The 15,932-nt window shown below is 49.8% G+C and overlaps 1 protein-coding gene across 1 annotated transcript in view; it reads right to left on the bottom strand.

Annotated features, from left to right (window-relative positions):
* ANKRD13D (ankyrin repeat domain 13D) overlaps window positions 1-15,932 on the bottom strand; it is a 455,050-nt gene that overhangs the window by 92,420 nt on the left and 346,698 nt on the right. The window contains exons 10-11 of the mRNA XM_069628948.1: window positions 14,127-14,257; window positions 13,268-13,425 (exon numbers count right to left, since the gene is read on the bottom strand). Of these exons, the coding sequence (XP_069485049.1) occupies window positions 13,268-13,425; window positions 14,127-14,257 (289 nt within the window). The remainder of the gene's footprint in view (window positions 1-13,267; window positions 13,426-14,126; window positions 14,258-15,932) is intronic.

Raw genomic sequence — 15,932 nt, 5'->3', positions numbered from 1 at the left:
CAGCGTGACAAAGTCTGTTTCGTCACAGCTTGCCCCAAGCGCTTACCAGCGTAACCAATAAAGAGTTGATCGTCCACTCTGACCCGGGACATGCGAGAAACATAAAAGCTCAAAGCTCTCCTAGGATCAAGCCTATGGAGCCTCTCCTCTTCCTTACCAGGATGCGGAGGAGGATAGAAAGCCGGAAGAACAATCTTCTGGGCCAAATGAAATTCCGTCACTACCTTTGGAAGAAAAGAAGGACGAACTCGAAGGACAACCCTGTCCTTGTGAAATACAGTGAAGGGTGGCTTAACAGAAAGTGCCTGTAACTCACTCACTCTGCGAGCGGAAGTAACCGCAACTAGAAACGCAGTTTTCAAAGTCAACAGTCTCAAAGGGCAAGAATGTAAAGGCTCAAACGGAGCACCCATAAGAAACCTAAGAACAAGGTTTAAATCCCAACCGGGCACCAGGAAAGGCGACGGAGGGAACACATTAGTGAGCCCTTTCAGAAACTGTGAAATTAAAGGGATTTTAAAGTAAGAACATTCTTCAGATGAGCGCTTAAAGATGGACAGCGCCGCCAGGTAACCTTTAATGGTACCCACTTGCAAGCCCCTGTGGGCCAAAGAAAGCAAAAAGGACGGAACCATGGGGATGTCACATGCAAAAGGATCCACATTCTGAACTCTGCACCAGTCGCAGAACTTACGCCAACGGCAACGGTACAGAGACTTAGTTGCGGGCCTTCGGGCCGAAAGCAACACCTCCATCACGTCTTCAGGGAGGTCCCAATCCTTATACCTCAACCTTTCAGAAGCCAAGCGTGAAGGTTGAGGGATCCGACCTCTGGATGGAGAACCTGACCCCCCTCCCGTGAGAGCAGATCGTCTCGGTAGGGAAGACGACGTGGAGGGCAGATGGACAAGTCGAGAAGGTCCGGGTACCACGTCCTCCGAGCCCACGCCGGAGCAATGAGGATCATCCGGGAACCGAACTTCCGCAACCTCCGCAGCACTTGCGGGATGACGGGGACTGGAGGAAACGCGTACAGCAGCGGGAATGACCACTCCACCACAAACGCGTCGCCTAAGGCTCCTTTCGGAGGAAATTCCCGCGAGCAAAACCTCTCGCACTTCCGGTTGACACTGGAGGCGAAGAGATCCACTCGAGGGGTCCCCCAAAGGGCGAAGATCTCCAGGAGAATCTCCTGAGCCAACTCCCACTCGTGAGAGATCGCGCTCTGCCTGCTCAGAGCGTCCGCCGTCACGTTTTCGTCTCCGGCCAGATGAACTGCCGAGATCGAAACTTCCTGCCGGATGGCCCAGAACTCGAGCTGCATCGCCTCCCTGCACAGAGGAAGTGACCCTGCCCCCCCCTTTTTGTTGAGGTAGTGCATGGCCACAGTGTTGTCCGTCATGATCAGGACAGCCTTTCCTCGCACAGTCGGCAGAAAAGCCTTCAGGGCTAGCCTGACGGCCCTCAGCTCCAACAGATTGATATGGAGTCTGGACTCCGACGGAGACCAACGACCGCTGACTGTCAGCCCGTTGGCATGAGCTCCCCATCCCGTGAGGGATGCATCCGTCACGATCGTCACCTCCGGCCAGGGTAGCCAAAACGGAGCCCCCATCATCAAGTTGCCTTCGACAGCCCACCACAGAAGGTCCCGGGCGACCGAGGGCGGCACCTGAACCGGGTCCGACATCCTGCCGGAGGACTGTGACCATTGCGTCTTGAGTGCCCACTGCAAAGATCTCATCCGCAGGCGAGCCTCTGGCACCAGAAGAATGCAGGATGCCATGAGGCCGAGCAACCTCAAGAACTCGAACGCCGGGAGCGTCTGGGCATGCTGAAACTTGTGCACCATCTGCTGAATGTGAAGAGCCCTCACCTGGGGAGGAAAACACTGCCCCAGGGAAGTGTCGAGCACTGCTCCGATGTACTGGAGCCTCTGTGTTGGCGTCAAATGGGACTTCTTTAAATTGAGGGAGAAGCCCAGCCTGTGAAGGGAGTGGCAGGCGACGGACAGATGATCCAGGACTTGCTCGGGAGAGCTCCCCCTGATCAACCAATCGACCAGGTAGGGGTAGACGTGAATCCCCCCTTGCCTGAGATGCGCTGCCACCACCACCATGAGCTTGGTGAAAACCCTCGGGGCGGAGGTCAAACCGAACGGCAGGACCCGAAACTGAAAGTGCGAGTCGCCAACCGCGAACCTCAGGTACTTCTAGTGCTTGGGATGGATCGGCACATGGAAGTAAGCATCCTTGAGGTCGAGTGACACCAACCAGTCCTGAAGCTGAAGGGCCTGGAGGACTTGAGAGAGAGTAACCATCTTGAACTTGTCCTTCCTGAGGAGTTTGTTCAAACCGCGCAAGTCCATGATGGGTCTCAAACCCCCGTCTTTCTTCGAAATCAAAAAATAAGGGGAATACCATCCCTTGTTCCTCTCCGCTACAGGCACCAGTTCTATGGCGCCTTTCTCCAGCAGGGCTTGAATTTCCTGCGCAAGGAGCGGATCCGGACTCTTCAAAGAGAGGTTCCCCGGTGGATTGTCGCGAGGCCTGTGCCGAAAGGGAAGACAGTAGCCGTGGGAAATGATCTCCAGAACCCACACATCTGAAGTAATGGCACGCCACTCTACAAGATGCTGCGCCAGCCTTCCCCCAACCGGCGAACCATGGTACATGGCCTCATGACTGAGTAGGAGCGGCTGCGGCGTTACCTGAGGGCAAAGAGGCAACTGCCCGAGCGGCCTTGGCACCACGGGTACCTTGTCGTCCACCTCTGGTACCCCTGCGTTGGCCCCTTTGACTGCCAGCTCCTCTCGCTCTACCAAAGGACGAGTAATAGCGAAAGGAGCCACCCCTCCACTGCTGTCCCCTAGGACGAAAAAGCGGAGGTTGGCGAACTGCAGCGCCCAACGACTTCGCTGCAGCTTTTGAGGTCTGCAACCTCTCAAGGCTCTCGTCAGCCTTGCTGCCAAAAAGATGTTCACCATCAAAGGGCATGTTGAGGAGCCGGGACTGCACATCAGGAGCAAACCCCGACTTCCGCAACCACGCAAACCTGCGTATCACGGTGCTCGCCGCCATGGACCTACTGACGCATTCAGCCAAGTCCAAACCCGACTGAACGGACTCACACATGGCATCCTTACCATCCTGGACCATAGCAAGGAAACCATCCCGTTCGACCCCTTCGGGAATATGTTCAGCCGCTAACGCAACACAGTTCCACAGAGTGTGCGTGAAACGCGACAAGGCACAAACGGAGTTGGCCGCCTGAAGCGCCATACCACCAGAAGAAAACACCTTCTTCGCCCAGCCATCAAAACGTTTGTCGTCCCTATCAGGAGGGATGGTAGGGTACGACGCCTGCTTTGCCGGGGCCGTGGCCGCCTGCACCACCAAACTTTCCGGAGTGGGGTGCCTGGTCAAGTAGCAGGGGTCGCCACAGGCTGGACGGTATTTTCGCGACAAGGATCTGCCCACTGCCGGGAGACTCTCCGGAGCAGTCCAAGCCGCCGCCACCCTACGCTGTAAAGCCATATGGAACGGCAGTACCGGGTCAGTTGGGGGACCAACATCAAGGATGTCCGTCAGATCATCCTGCACAAACTCACCTGGGGGAGCAGACCATCCCAGATACTCAGACACCCTAGCCATAAGGCGCCGGTATGAGGAATCGGCATGGGAGCCAGGCTCAGGCCGACCAAATTCCACCTCCGGAGAGGTGTCCAGTCCACTGGCATCATGCAGCGACTGCCTCAAATCGTCAAATTGACTATGGCCCGAGACAATGTCATCCGGCACCTGACTAGGAACCAGGCCATCCGAATCCTCATCCGCCTCCGAAATATAATCCAAGTGGTGGAAAGGCACCCGAGAGTGCCTGCTCTTAACCAGAGCCTTCCTAGGGGGAACACCCGAGACACGGGGCACCTCCGACACGAAAGGCGTCGATGGCGTCGAGCGAATCGGCGCCGACGTCGAGAAAACCGGCAACGGCGCCGAGAGGATCGGCGTCGACGTCGAGGAAATCGGCGTCGACGTCAGATGCAGCGCCTCCAGTATCGGCGGCGTCGACACAGCCCTCGAAGCCGGAGCTCCGAGCGTGTCCCTCGACGACCTGACCGTCGACGGCTTCGACGACTTCCTCGGAGCCGGAGCCTCGAGAAAGCCTGTCGACGCCCTCGACGCCTCAGACGTCGATGTCTTCCTCGAAGACATCACAGGTGCACACGGTCTCGATCGCGTCAAGGACCGGGACCTGGAACGGGTACGGCGAGAACGAGCCCCCTTGTCCGAACGGGACCTCTCCCGTGACTCGCGCCGACCACTCTTGCGAGCGGTGGCTCTCGACCTCTCACGGCCGACCCCACTCGGGGGCGCGGACGGTTGAGTACCCTGCGACTCAAGAATCGCCAACATCTTCTTCCCGAAGGAAGCCCATTCCTCCGGCGACGCACGGCTGGTGGGGAAACCGACGTGCCGGGCAGAGTCCTCTGAAGAGGACCTGGAAGGCGACCGGTGTCGGCGCTTCCGAGAATGCCTCGAAGAGGCCGAGGAGTGGCGAGACCGACTCCTAGAAGAAGACCGACGAGACATCCGACGATGACGCGGAGAGTCACCCCTCGAATCATCCGTCGAAAGCCCCGCCGACTTCGACTTCCGGGGCTTGGACACCCGACCTACCGACAATTTCTTCTTACGTTCGCGTAAGGCCTTGGACGTGAGCGACAGGCAGTCGACACAGTCATCCGTGTCGTGGGCCTCCCCGAGGCACCAGAGGCAGGCATCGTGCGAGTCAGTCACCGACATCTTGGACCCACACTCCCCGCACTTCTTGAAGCCCGGACGCGGGGTTGAAGACGAAGTGGAAGACATCGTCGAAGGAACAATTCACAAACGAACAGGTTCGAAGAACCGGAAAGAACAGAACTCTAATGAGTCGAGGCTAGAACCGAGAAACACGAAGCAACACGTTCGCGGAAAAAACGGAACTGAGGCTACTGGCGTCGTGCGTCCTACTTATCACATCGGATGACGTCGGAGGAGGTCCTCGACGGCGGCGCATCGACGTCATCGACGCAGGACGCAGACGCCGAAAAAGTTTCCGAAGCAGCACAGCTGTGGTGATTACATGTCATTGATATGGAATACGTCGGAGGACCCAATCCCCTCGAAAGTCTGATACCATTATAGGCAGGGTAAAACAATAAGAGATGAACCATGTCCTCTCTAGCAACAACACATGCTGGACAACACGCTTTTTCCGGATACCCACACAATTAAGCTGTGGTTCCCCTAAACTGCAAACAATCAAATCTTGCACAGTTGAGCAGCCAGCGTTCTCTCCTTGTGGAACCGCAAATTAGCTAGGGCTGGATCGCCTACACCCGGCTGATCACAGCATGCACTCTGTCTTAGCTATTTGCAAACTCCATGAGATCTCTTTTTCTCTTACACTCTTCTTGCAAACTGCTTTTGTAGGATCTCGTTTGGCTTTTAGTCAACAGATTAGCTGGTGGTGAGAGTGCCCCAATATTCCTGTGGGACAAAGTATCATCAACGTGAGCGAGCCACAGGATTTTCCTTCAGTTGTCCCTAACCATTACTGACCGAATAATAAAATGACATAAGGATGCAAAATCATTTGCCCAAAGCTTAATTCAAAATGTTATAGGAGCTAATTCCCACTGGTGCGCCCAGAGTTCAGGGAGCGGATCCTGGCAGTCCCAATAACCTTCTAAAAAAATAAAAGTGTTCTCCTTCACCTGAATCTCTGGGGCTCTCTGGAAGCCCCAAAGTGGTGCTCCACACAAAGTGACTGCTTTCTTCTGGGCAGAGTAAATTTTTAGGACAACATCCAACGGTTGTCCTTAACAGCGGGACAAAAAACAAGATATCCGCACACTTGTTGGGTTAACTTGGCAGATTGTTTCTTAATATGTGCAATGCCTGTGATTGTCTCTGAGAATCTGACCCCCAAATAGTCGAATTCCTTCACTCTGGGAATTATTTCCCCATTGCAAAGCATTGGGTGCATCTTCGCTGATCTCTTTTGTCCCGTGCATCCCATTTCTGCGGATTTCTTAGTATTCATTTTAAGTCCCAGATTTTCCATAAAGGCTGCATAGGCGGAGATCAGCACCTGGAGTGCCCTTGGGGTTTTGGCAATTTAGCATGGTGTCATCTGCATATGCCAGAACCGGAAAAGCCCTGCACCCCAGATACAGATAGTCCGCCCTCATGTCCAACAAAGCCTTTAGGAGGCCATTAATTTAAAGGGTAAAAAGGATTGGAGCAAAGACACACACTTGACGGATACCACAACTAACTTTAAAACAAGTGGTGCAGTATCCACCCGCACCACTGCGTGCACACACCTCATTCCCCCTATGCAGTGCCTGCAATACCACCAACATATCCTGCGGACAACCCATGGAGCTGAGCATGGTCTATAACCTAGAACCATCCACTTTATCGTCGGCCGTACTCAGATCCATGAAAGCGAGATACTCTCCATTCCTCCTACACAACACTGAATCGGAGTTGAGTAGGTAAAGATTAAGGGTCTGCTCAATAGTACCCTCCCCGGGAGGAAAACTAAACTGGACATCTGAGAGAACCGACCTCTCCCAACAACCAGGATTCAATATACCCCAGCAAAACCCTTCCAAAGATTTTAAACAAGGTGTCCAATAGTGAGATTGGTCTATATGACATTGGGCTCACTGGATCCCGTTCTTAAAGATAGGGAAAACAAAGGCCGATTTCCACAAGTGCAGGTATGATCCCGTATCCATGCAGGCATTAAATACCCTTGTCAGCAAAGGAGCCCAGAGTTCCAAATGGTACTGAAAGAGGTCTGAGGGGATGGCATCAGGGCCCGGTGCTCGATTGCGGGCCTGTTGCGTGATGTCCCAGGACACCTCCTCTAGCCGAAACTGTAAAGGAGGGTCACTTCTCCCATAGCCTTCGACTTGAGACCCACCACCAACAGATTGTCAAAGGACCCCGCCCATACTGCATCTTCCACATACATGCCATTAGGCCGCTCCACTTTGGCACTGGATGAGCCCCCTTTCACAAACTCCCAAAACACCTTCTGATCGTTTCGCCTTGAGACATCTAGGAAGCCCTCCCACTGTTCCCCTTCAATTTCCTTCTTCCTTCTCTTCAACTCCCCACGATAGTGCACCCTGGCCTGAGCAGTCTCCCTTCTTGTGCATATCGGTGCTTTCAAGGCTCTTAAGAGTGCTCTCTTAGCGACGTTGCATGCCTCGTCAAACTACCCTATATTATGGGGCGTATCCTTACTCTTATAGTTGGTCATGAATCCCTTGGCCAAAGCCCCCTGTAGCTTCATAAACTTTTCTAATACATGACCAGGGGTTGCAGTACTATCCATGATATCGTAGATAAGGGACAGATTCTCTGCCAGTATGTGTAGATGTTGTCCCAAATTAATTCCCATTTGATTCTCCTGGTCGTGGCCCAGTTTGGATCTGCCAAGCACACTGGAGTGTATTCAAGACCAAACCCCCCACTACCGCACCCTTCAATTTTGAACATATAGACTGATGGTCACTGCTGACATCCATCAACACTTCAAAGCACACAATTCTATCCCACAATTCAAGAGAGATACAAAAATAAATCAATTGTTGAAGACCCGTGATGGTAATTGAAGTTAAGTTTACCTGGTATATCCGGTGCTACACGTCCATTCACTGTCTAATCCCCATTCTAGCAGCCAGAAACACATTTGGACACACTTAACACACACCCAGCCTTCTTTCATCTTCAGCGAGGGGATATCCATTGACCAATCCTCCAACGTGTCGATTAGATCATGAGGCACACCTGGAATAAGCATTGTGTCCCCCTTAGGCGGTGTGATGCATAGTACCTATAGGTAGTTCAACTTAGTCTCCACTACCCTAACCCTGCAGGCCAGCGAGACCTTAAACAGAATGGCCAGGCCCCCGTAACATCTTTCCCTTGCATTCTTTCCCACTGGAATAGCATACGATGTATAACCATCTAACAACAGAGTCTCCAGGGCCCAGGTCTCTTGCAAGAGAATGACATCTTGGGACTTCAGGAACTCCACAGTTGCCTCCCCTCAAATTTCCCCCTGGCCCCAGCTATGTTCCAGGATAACATGCTAGCCACCAAGGGGGCTGCATTCAATAGCGGTTTTTCCCTCATAAACTCAGCACTCTGGGCTGCTCCCGCTCCCCCCTCCTGATCCACTTGACTAGACCGCTTAGCCGTATGTCAGTCCAAGTCCTCACAAGAGGTGAGGGCCCGTACCGATTGGCTAACTGTACCCCGATAGTAGTACAGACCTCTCCCCTCTGAGGGCTCAACCTTTGTAGGTTGGGATTGGACCTCCACTCCAATACTTTGCTCTGCCCAAATGAGTGGGCTCCCATGCAAGGGCATCCCTCGATGTTTCCCCACTCCCAATATGTTCACCCGGGCCATTACCCACATCAGCCCCCCTCCCTGAACAAGAGTAGAAAACATCCAAGGAGACCAGCTTACTATGGAGACTATAGCCATTTCATTTAAGGCCTCTGGACAGAAGAGGCAGTGCTTTTAAACGTGTGCCATACTGTTTGTTTACATGGAACATGGCTGCAGTGTTATCTGTTTTGATAAGCACACTCTTGTATTGAAGTGGTGCTTAAAAGAGCATGAAGCCATTTTGAGTGCTAAAGGTTCCAGCAGCGCAGCTGCCTGCTGTTTGTACCACTTGTGCTGTGCGCTTTTGACTACACCCCCCCAGACCGCCTGTTTGGTGTCTGTGGTAATGGTCATTTTTACTGGCAGATTGAGAAAAGGTCTGCTCTTGATTCTGTCTACCACTACCGTTTTACTACACCACCACTAGACTGCCCCATTCGCTGGCTGTCTGTGATTGCCGGCTGTTGAGGAGTGCATAAGGAATGATGAAAATGCACGACACCATCATCCCTGGCAGTTTAATTGCCTTTCTGACCGTTATCAGATGACCAACCTTGTGATAAGGGAGTTGGCCAAAACATGCTTACACTCTTTCTATCGTCTTGTTTGACTTGGTACAAGGCTTGATATTTGCACGTTGATTGAAAGAAACGAGATGACGTAGCAGATATATCTTCCTCTAGGCATTTTTGGGGCACTTGCTTTGTTCTCCCCTGTTATTAGCCAGTCATCTAGATATGGGTACACTGGTATGTTCTGGAGGCTCAGATGTTCTGACACCACAGCATGCACCTTTTTGATGATGCAATCCCAAAAGGAAGCACTTTGAGCTGGAAATGCTGACGATCTACCTCGATACGCATAAACTTGGTGACCTGGGAACACTGAAATATGAAAGCATGCATCTTTCATATCCAACATTGCCAACAAATCCTCCCTCTTTAGCAGCAGGATTACTTCTTGCAGAGTTGTCAGTTTGAACATTTGGGCTTTAAATATTGGTTTGCTGGCAATAGGTCTAGTACGGGCATTTTTGTTTAGACTAGGAAATAGAAATTCCCATGTTTACATGGTTTGCCATTACAGTTCTGCTCTCTTCCTAAGTAGTGAAAGGAATTCTTTTTGTACTAGAGCCAGGTGTTCCTGTGCCATCCTTCTTGCTCTTGGTGGAAGTTTGCAAGGTCTCGCTAGCAGTACTTAGAATCCACCTGTCAGACTTGATCTTCTCTCGTGCATGGGTGAACAATGTTCATCTTTCCATGACTGATGTTACATGGGAGGGACATGCACCATGACAGCGCTGCTTAGAATTAGAAGCCACACCTCTTGGGGTTTTACCTCTATCCCTGCCAAGTCAATGGGGCTGCTGAAGCAGTGCCGAGGAGTAGGTGAAGGGTTGTGTTTCCACACCAGTTAACCATTCATTGCCTGTGGTTTGACTAAATTGTCGTGTCATTTGGAGATCAGGATAGGCACAAAAGGAACCATGGTTGCAGGCAGTGTCCCGCTGCTGGTATGGCCAGCTGGCAATTTGTCCATGTGCTTTTAATGTGTCATGCTCATTTTCCCCTGCTTTTTCAAAGGTTAGGTCTACTGCCTTTCCAAAAATCATAATATTCAACTGGTTTGACAAACAAATTGGCCTGGATTTCTGGTTTGAATCCTGTGCTTCGCATCCACACGTTTCACCACAATGGCCCCAGCTACCTGGCATCCTGTTTCTACAGCATCAAGTGCCTTTTTGATGACCGCATTTGCAGTCGGGTTTCCCTCTTGGAGAATGTTTTGAAAAATTGATTGGAGGCCGTCAAGGATGTCCTTACTTAGGATTTCCATCTCGTCCCATTTGGCCCCTATTGGATGCCATCAACCTTGTGGCATTGGCGAATCACCTGCATTCTCTAGCCAGGCGACCGCCTCGGTCCAATCCTTCCTAGCTGACCGTACCACCTGGGTCTTTTCACCGGGGGCTTCAGCACACCCCATCCCCATCCTCTGCGGTGTCCCACAAGGTTTGTGCGTCCTATCTTCACAAAGCTATTGTTCGACCGCCTGGATAACCTGGGTGTCACATACACAAACTATGCTGACGAAACCCAGTTTCTCATCTTCCTATCAGGTTGCTAGGAAGAGGACTCCGCACAGATCAACAACCTCTACCTGGAGATCCAAGTTGGATGGCAGAACATGGCTTATGCCTTAACGATGAGAAAACGGAGGCCCTTCTCGTCGGCTCCCAACCTCGGCTAAACAAACTTGACCCCCAGTATGCCTCTATCAACATAGATGGCAAACTAATCACAGTGGCCAAAGAAATCAAAACCCTAGGGGTTTATCTGGACCCTACTCTCTTGCTCAAAAAGCAAGTAAACGCCACAGCCTCCTCCGCAGTTTACACAAATAAGCTCATTAATGCCTGTAAAGCAATCCTCTCACCTACCAGTCGCATTACTCTAGCCAGAGCGCTAGTGCTCTCAAAAATCGACTATTGCAACACTCTCTTCCTTGGCACCACAGAGCGCAATCTGAACAAACAACAAGTGTTTCAGAATAATGCCCTCAGAGCGGCCCTGAGTATCCCGCGGCACTCACACATTTCCAACTTCAGGCAGGATTCCCACTGGCTTCCTGTACGAGACAGAATCACCCTTAGATCTCTCGTCATCGTCCACAAATGCCTCTCTAATGATGGTCCCAAGTACCTGGCAGATACGTTCAATAAACACATCTCAGCCAGACCAACTAGAACTATGTTCTGTGGAACGCTTGACCTCTGAACCTCAAAGCTGAACCATCCTTCTGGACTTTTAGAGCAAAGACAAAGTCCTTGCTCGCCAACAAGAACGCCCCATACTGTCTGATACACCCACAAATATATATTTTTTCCTGTATCTGCCACTCAACCACCTTTTAACCTGGTCATTTGCACTTACTGTTACTTTGTTTGTATGTCCATAATTCTTCTGTAACATGGTTCCAAGTTTCTGGCGCCCAGCTACCTCAGGGTTCGGCGCGCAGTATAAATAAAAAACGAAACTAAACTAAACCTGCTCTATGCTGCTGCTGAAGTGGCAATTGTTCTCCCAAAATAATACATTTTCCTACCCTCCTTATAGGTTGGAAGTGGTAAATGCCTTGCATACAGTCTGTAGTTACCACCAAGGAATCTGGCATGTGGTAGCCGTATGTATAGAGGATCGGTGGGAGATGGTTTATACATTTTTTTCCCCCTTTTCGATCTTCCAGTTAAATGCGTTGTTAGCCACGCGTTTGAAGAGACAGGATGCAATTATTTTTTTGTCCGATTTTATCAAGGGGATGGAATGAGAATCTTATTCATTCTTTTCCCAATATAGCCCCATTAAGTTTACATCCTCATCTGACTCCTGAGCACTAATGCTAAACCGTCCTGCTGTTATTTTCAGTAAAGCAGTGTACTGAAAAGGGTCTTCTGTGGGCGAGGACGTTGCAGGCGGCTTCTCACTTGGAGAAACCATAGGCTAGTCACCAGAGTCGACTACGTACTCTGCTTCTGGAGGATGTTCCGAATGATGGTGGTCATTGTCCCCTCTGTAGAGGTGCACCTCCTCCTGATCCCCAGGAACAGGGTCTGCCACTGTCCTGGCTTTTCTATGCTGCTGTTTATCTACAGCCATTGTCTCCTTGCATCTTTTTTGCTTGCTGCGCTCATTTTCTTCAATAAATGTGACAACTTTAGCCATAGTGGTAATATAATCATCCATGCTCCATACCTTTTGGAGACATTTTATTGGCTCCAAAACAAAGTGGAAAAATTGAGGTTCAACCTCAACCATTTTATTGTCCACATCCTCCAAATCCTAGAAATTGCAAAGCTTATTCTTCTGCCTAATGGACCGTATGATTGCTCCCCGTCACTGTTTATGAACATACAGATGTTTTCCGCTTGTGTGGAGTCAATGTTTTTGTCTGGCGAGTAGCCTTTGTCTTACTCCCTAGTTGTCTGCCTATCATGTTGAATTTGTGAATGGTGTTGTGTATTTGGCACAAACTGTGCTCGAAGTCTAGGCCAGGTCTTGGCTGTCATCTGGATACATCTTAAAAGTCACAAAAAAGTTGCAAAAGAAAAAGGCAAAACGGGTACATGTACCCCTGCAGTGATTCACTGTAAGGTGATGTGTACCAAAGTAGAACAACAAAAGCAGCTCGAAAAAGGGGGTCAGGTACCCCCTACACTGGTAACCATAAGAGTGGAGCATGGAAAGTAAAACAAAAAAGACTTTTCTTACCTTCAAAAGTCAGAATAGGGGTCAAGCCATAGCACAAATGTTCCACTGATGTCAAGGGAGGAAAGCTGGGAAAAAATGAGTTCCTAACAGATCGCTTGGAATGTTCGTGTAGAATATTAGCTACCGTCCGCAATCCAAACATTCCCTATGGCTGAAACACTTCATCAGGGGGCCAATTGTCCTCTACTCACATCTCCCACCCCAACCTTTTTCTTGAAAGACATAACTTCAAACCAGTTCTTGTGCTCCCGGTCTCCCTTCTCTGCTCCCAACATCACCCTAACCTTTGAATGTGTCTCCACCTTTGAGATCTCAAATTCTTCTGACCTTATTTCATTTCTCTTCCTCTCTAACTCGTTCTCTTTCACACAGTTTCATTTTGTTTGTTATGTCACTTTCACCAATCTGGCACCAGGTCTCTCATCTTAAACTTAGTCATTTGCTCCTCTTTCTTTTAGCCCTCTTTGTGCCATTCTCTTGTCCTCCCTCTTTTTCTCCACTTTTTGAACATTTGCTTTTGGCCCCTTCACTCACCGATCTTGACAGGGAACCCAGGCGGCAAGCGCAGCATGATAAAGTCCCGGAGCTTGGCGAAGTGAGCATTGCTAATCGCCATGAGGTCAATAATGGGGGTCACCTGCTCAACCAGGGAGAGGGGGTGATCCTCGCACAGCCAGAGAGTCGCCTTGAACCTGCCAGAGACAGAGGGTGTTTGAGCACAACATGGAAGACAGTACATGCATTCTTCAAGAGCAAAGTGCATTCATAAAAAAACACCACTGTGACAGCGCACTAGACAATCCAGCATGTATATAATATAAATCACTACCTTTGTGTGCACTTGCATATTGGGGAAATTTAGAGGAGAGCATAGCCTGGGATTCCATGCACCCCCTGACAATTGAGCAATTCACAAAAGGACAACCTGAAGGTTGTAACAGACTAGAAGAAAGTAGGAGATTAAAACTATACTTCTGGGGATCCTCCCAACTGACAGAATAAGGAGACATTTCTAGCACATACCCTTGTTCCTCCCACCTTGGAAGATGTAGGAGCTTTCTTGCATATGCTTGTGGCTCCTTGATAGTCACACATCTAAAGATGCAGTAACATTCAATTCAAGAATGTTTCTACTCCCTCTTCTGAGAATGGAAAATATTCATAGCACACCCCTATGGCTCCTCACACCTCTGACAATGGGAGCGATTACTAGAGTTAGCTGCTGTTCACCATCAAAAAAAGTTATGTGGCTAATAACAGCAGATGTTTTTATTTGCTTTTTAACTCAGAACACTGGTGGACATTTGCATTATGAAAGATTCCTAGCACAGGCTTTTGGCTATGCCCACCTTTTGCCATTGAGTAATTCATAACACAATTCTCTGCCACTTACCTCTGAACCTTTGTGGACATCTCTATGGGGCGACCAATGTTCCTAGTCTCCAAATCGAAGTGCTCATCAAAGTACTCTTCTGGGGTGATAGCGGTGGGGTTGGTGGGACTGGCAGGCTGCGGCAGAGGTGCCTGTAGGAGGAAGGAGGAGGAGTTGGATACATAAATGCAAAAAAGGACAAGACTGGAATGGCGAGAGATCTAGTCAGTGAGAGGGTAGTTGAGAAAAACTGTTGAAATATTGTCAAGAAAAGATGCTGGAAGAGTAAAGGTGGGCCATGCAATGTAAAGTGGTCTGACACAGAGCAAGTTTAAAATCTTGTGGCAGCTTTATATTGTGTTGTTATTGAAAAAAAGATTGGGTGAGGTTAATGGGGAAGGGGAGGCCATAAGAAACCTGTGAGTGCATGCTGGAAGTTTTGAGTGCCAGTATGGTTGAACATGCTCCGCGGTAGTAAAACATGGATATATGTTTTTAATCAGAGGGTGGAAACCCAGAATCTATTAGATGACAGCGCTGGGACAAAGGGAGAGCCTCTGGTCTGGGATGGGGGTGCGGGTTGGGACAGGGCGTAAGATTTAGTGGGCTTTGAAGAGATCTGATTGGCTCTGCTAAGGTTAATGTTGTGGGGGTTGCTTGCAGGCATTAAGTTGCTGTGAGCGTCCATGTATGCAGTCCAAAGGTGCTAGCAGAGGCAAATGCCAGTTAGTTGGGGCCTCCAATAACAGGGCTGCCAGGGTGATTGGTAAGTTTTGTTATGGGAGTAAGATGAATATTAAGATATATTTCTGCAAGTCCCCCTGTGAGCGCTTGTTAAGACCAATCTGGAGCATACGTGCAGGGCTGTTAGGGAGAATGTTCATTTAGGTGCTAAATTCCTCCCACCTTAGAGAACCCCAGCTCTTTTGCTGGATTTAGGACTTTGTCATTTTAACTCCTGAGTGAGTGGGGCCCTTTTCTCACTTTCTCATGTGTTTTTCCCTGATTTGGCTTTCATGATCTCACTGTTTTTGGAGTGTGACAAACTCCATAATTATCTGCTTTTTGTCTAGTGACACACAGACCTGTAGTGCAGTGTCACTGAAGTCCTCTGGATTTCTCTTAAGGTTTAAATACCTTTTCTTGGGTGAACTACTGTTCCCAAGAATTGTAAGGTGAAATTGATCTTACTTACCTTTTTCCTTTTGTAGGTCCAGCACACACCATCTTATGTGGAGTGCTGGGGTGGGGAGTTACTTAGCAGTCCCTTATCCTGCTATCTCATGTATACATTTGCATTACCCTAACCCCCAACTACTTTTAATGGCTGGTGGCTGAGGTTTAATTTGTACTACTAGTGTGCTTTACTACCGCAGGCTGAACCTTCAGCTACAGTACATCACCCATGGGTGACCGTTTTGTCAAAATGGCCCCAGTCTTCTTTTTTTGCCATTTTGTGTTTGTGAGGTCTTTCTTGGCTTTTACTCTATGCGTTGAGACAGGTTTGAGCCCTTTGTGTGCTTTGCCTTTGGCGGACTTCACTGAAGCCCGCCCCTGGCTCCAGTGTGTCTGGAAGGACAGGCTGTGACAGACACCCTGCTGTGTGATTGACAGCCTAGGCTGTGCATGAATGGGAAAACTTGCTTAAAAGGCGAGGGTTTTGGGACTAGAGGCAGAGTCGACCACTGGAAGAAACAACCAAAGCAGGAATCGTGAAGAGAAGCCCGCTGCAATGACCTGGACCTCGAAGTACCGGTGAAGCCCTGCTCCTGTGCTGTATAGACAGAGAAGCTCCGGACGGAACAACTTCTCCCCTTGGGTTAGTGG

The sequence above is a fragment of the Ambystoma mexicanum genome, chromosome 12 (assembly GCF_040938575.1).
Source record: "Ambystoma mexicanum isolate Mex_15411 chromosome 12, UKY_AmexF1_1, whole genome shotgun sequence".
NCBI lineage: Eukaryota > Metazoa > Chordata > Amphibia > Caudata > Ambystomatidae > Ambystoma > Ambystoma mexicanum.
This window is presented reverse-complemented; position numbering and strand designations above follow the sequence as displayed.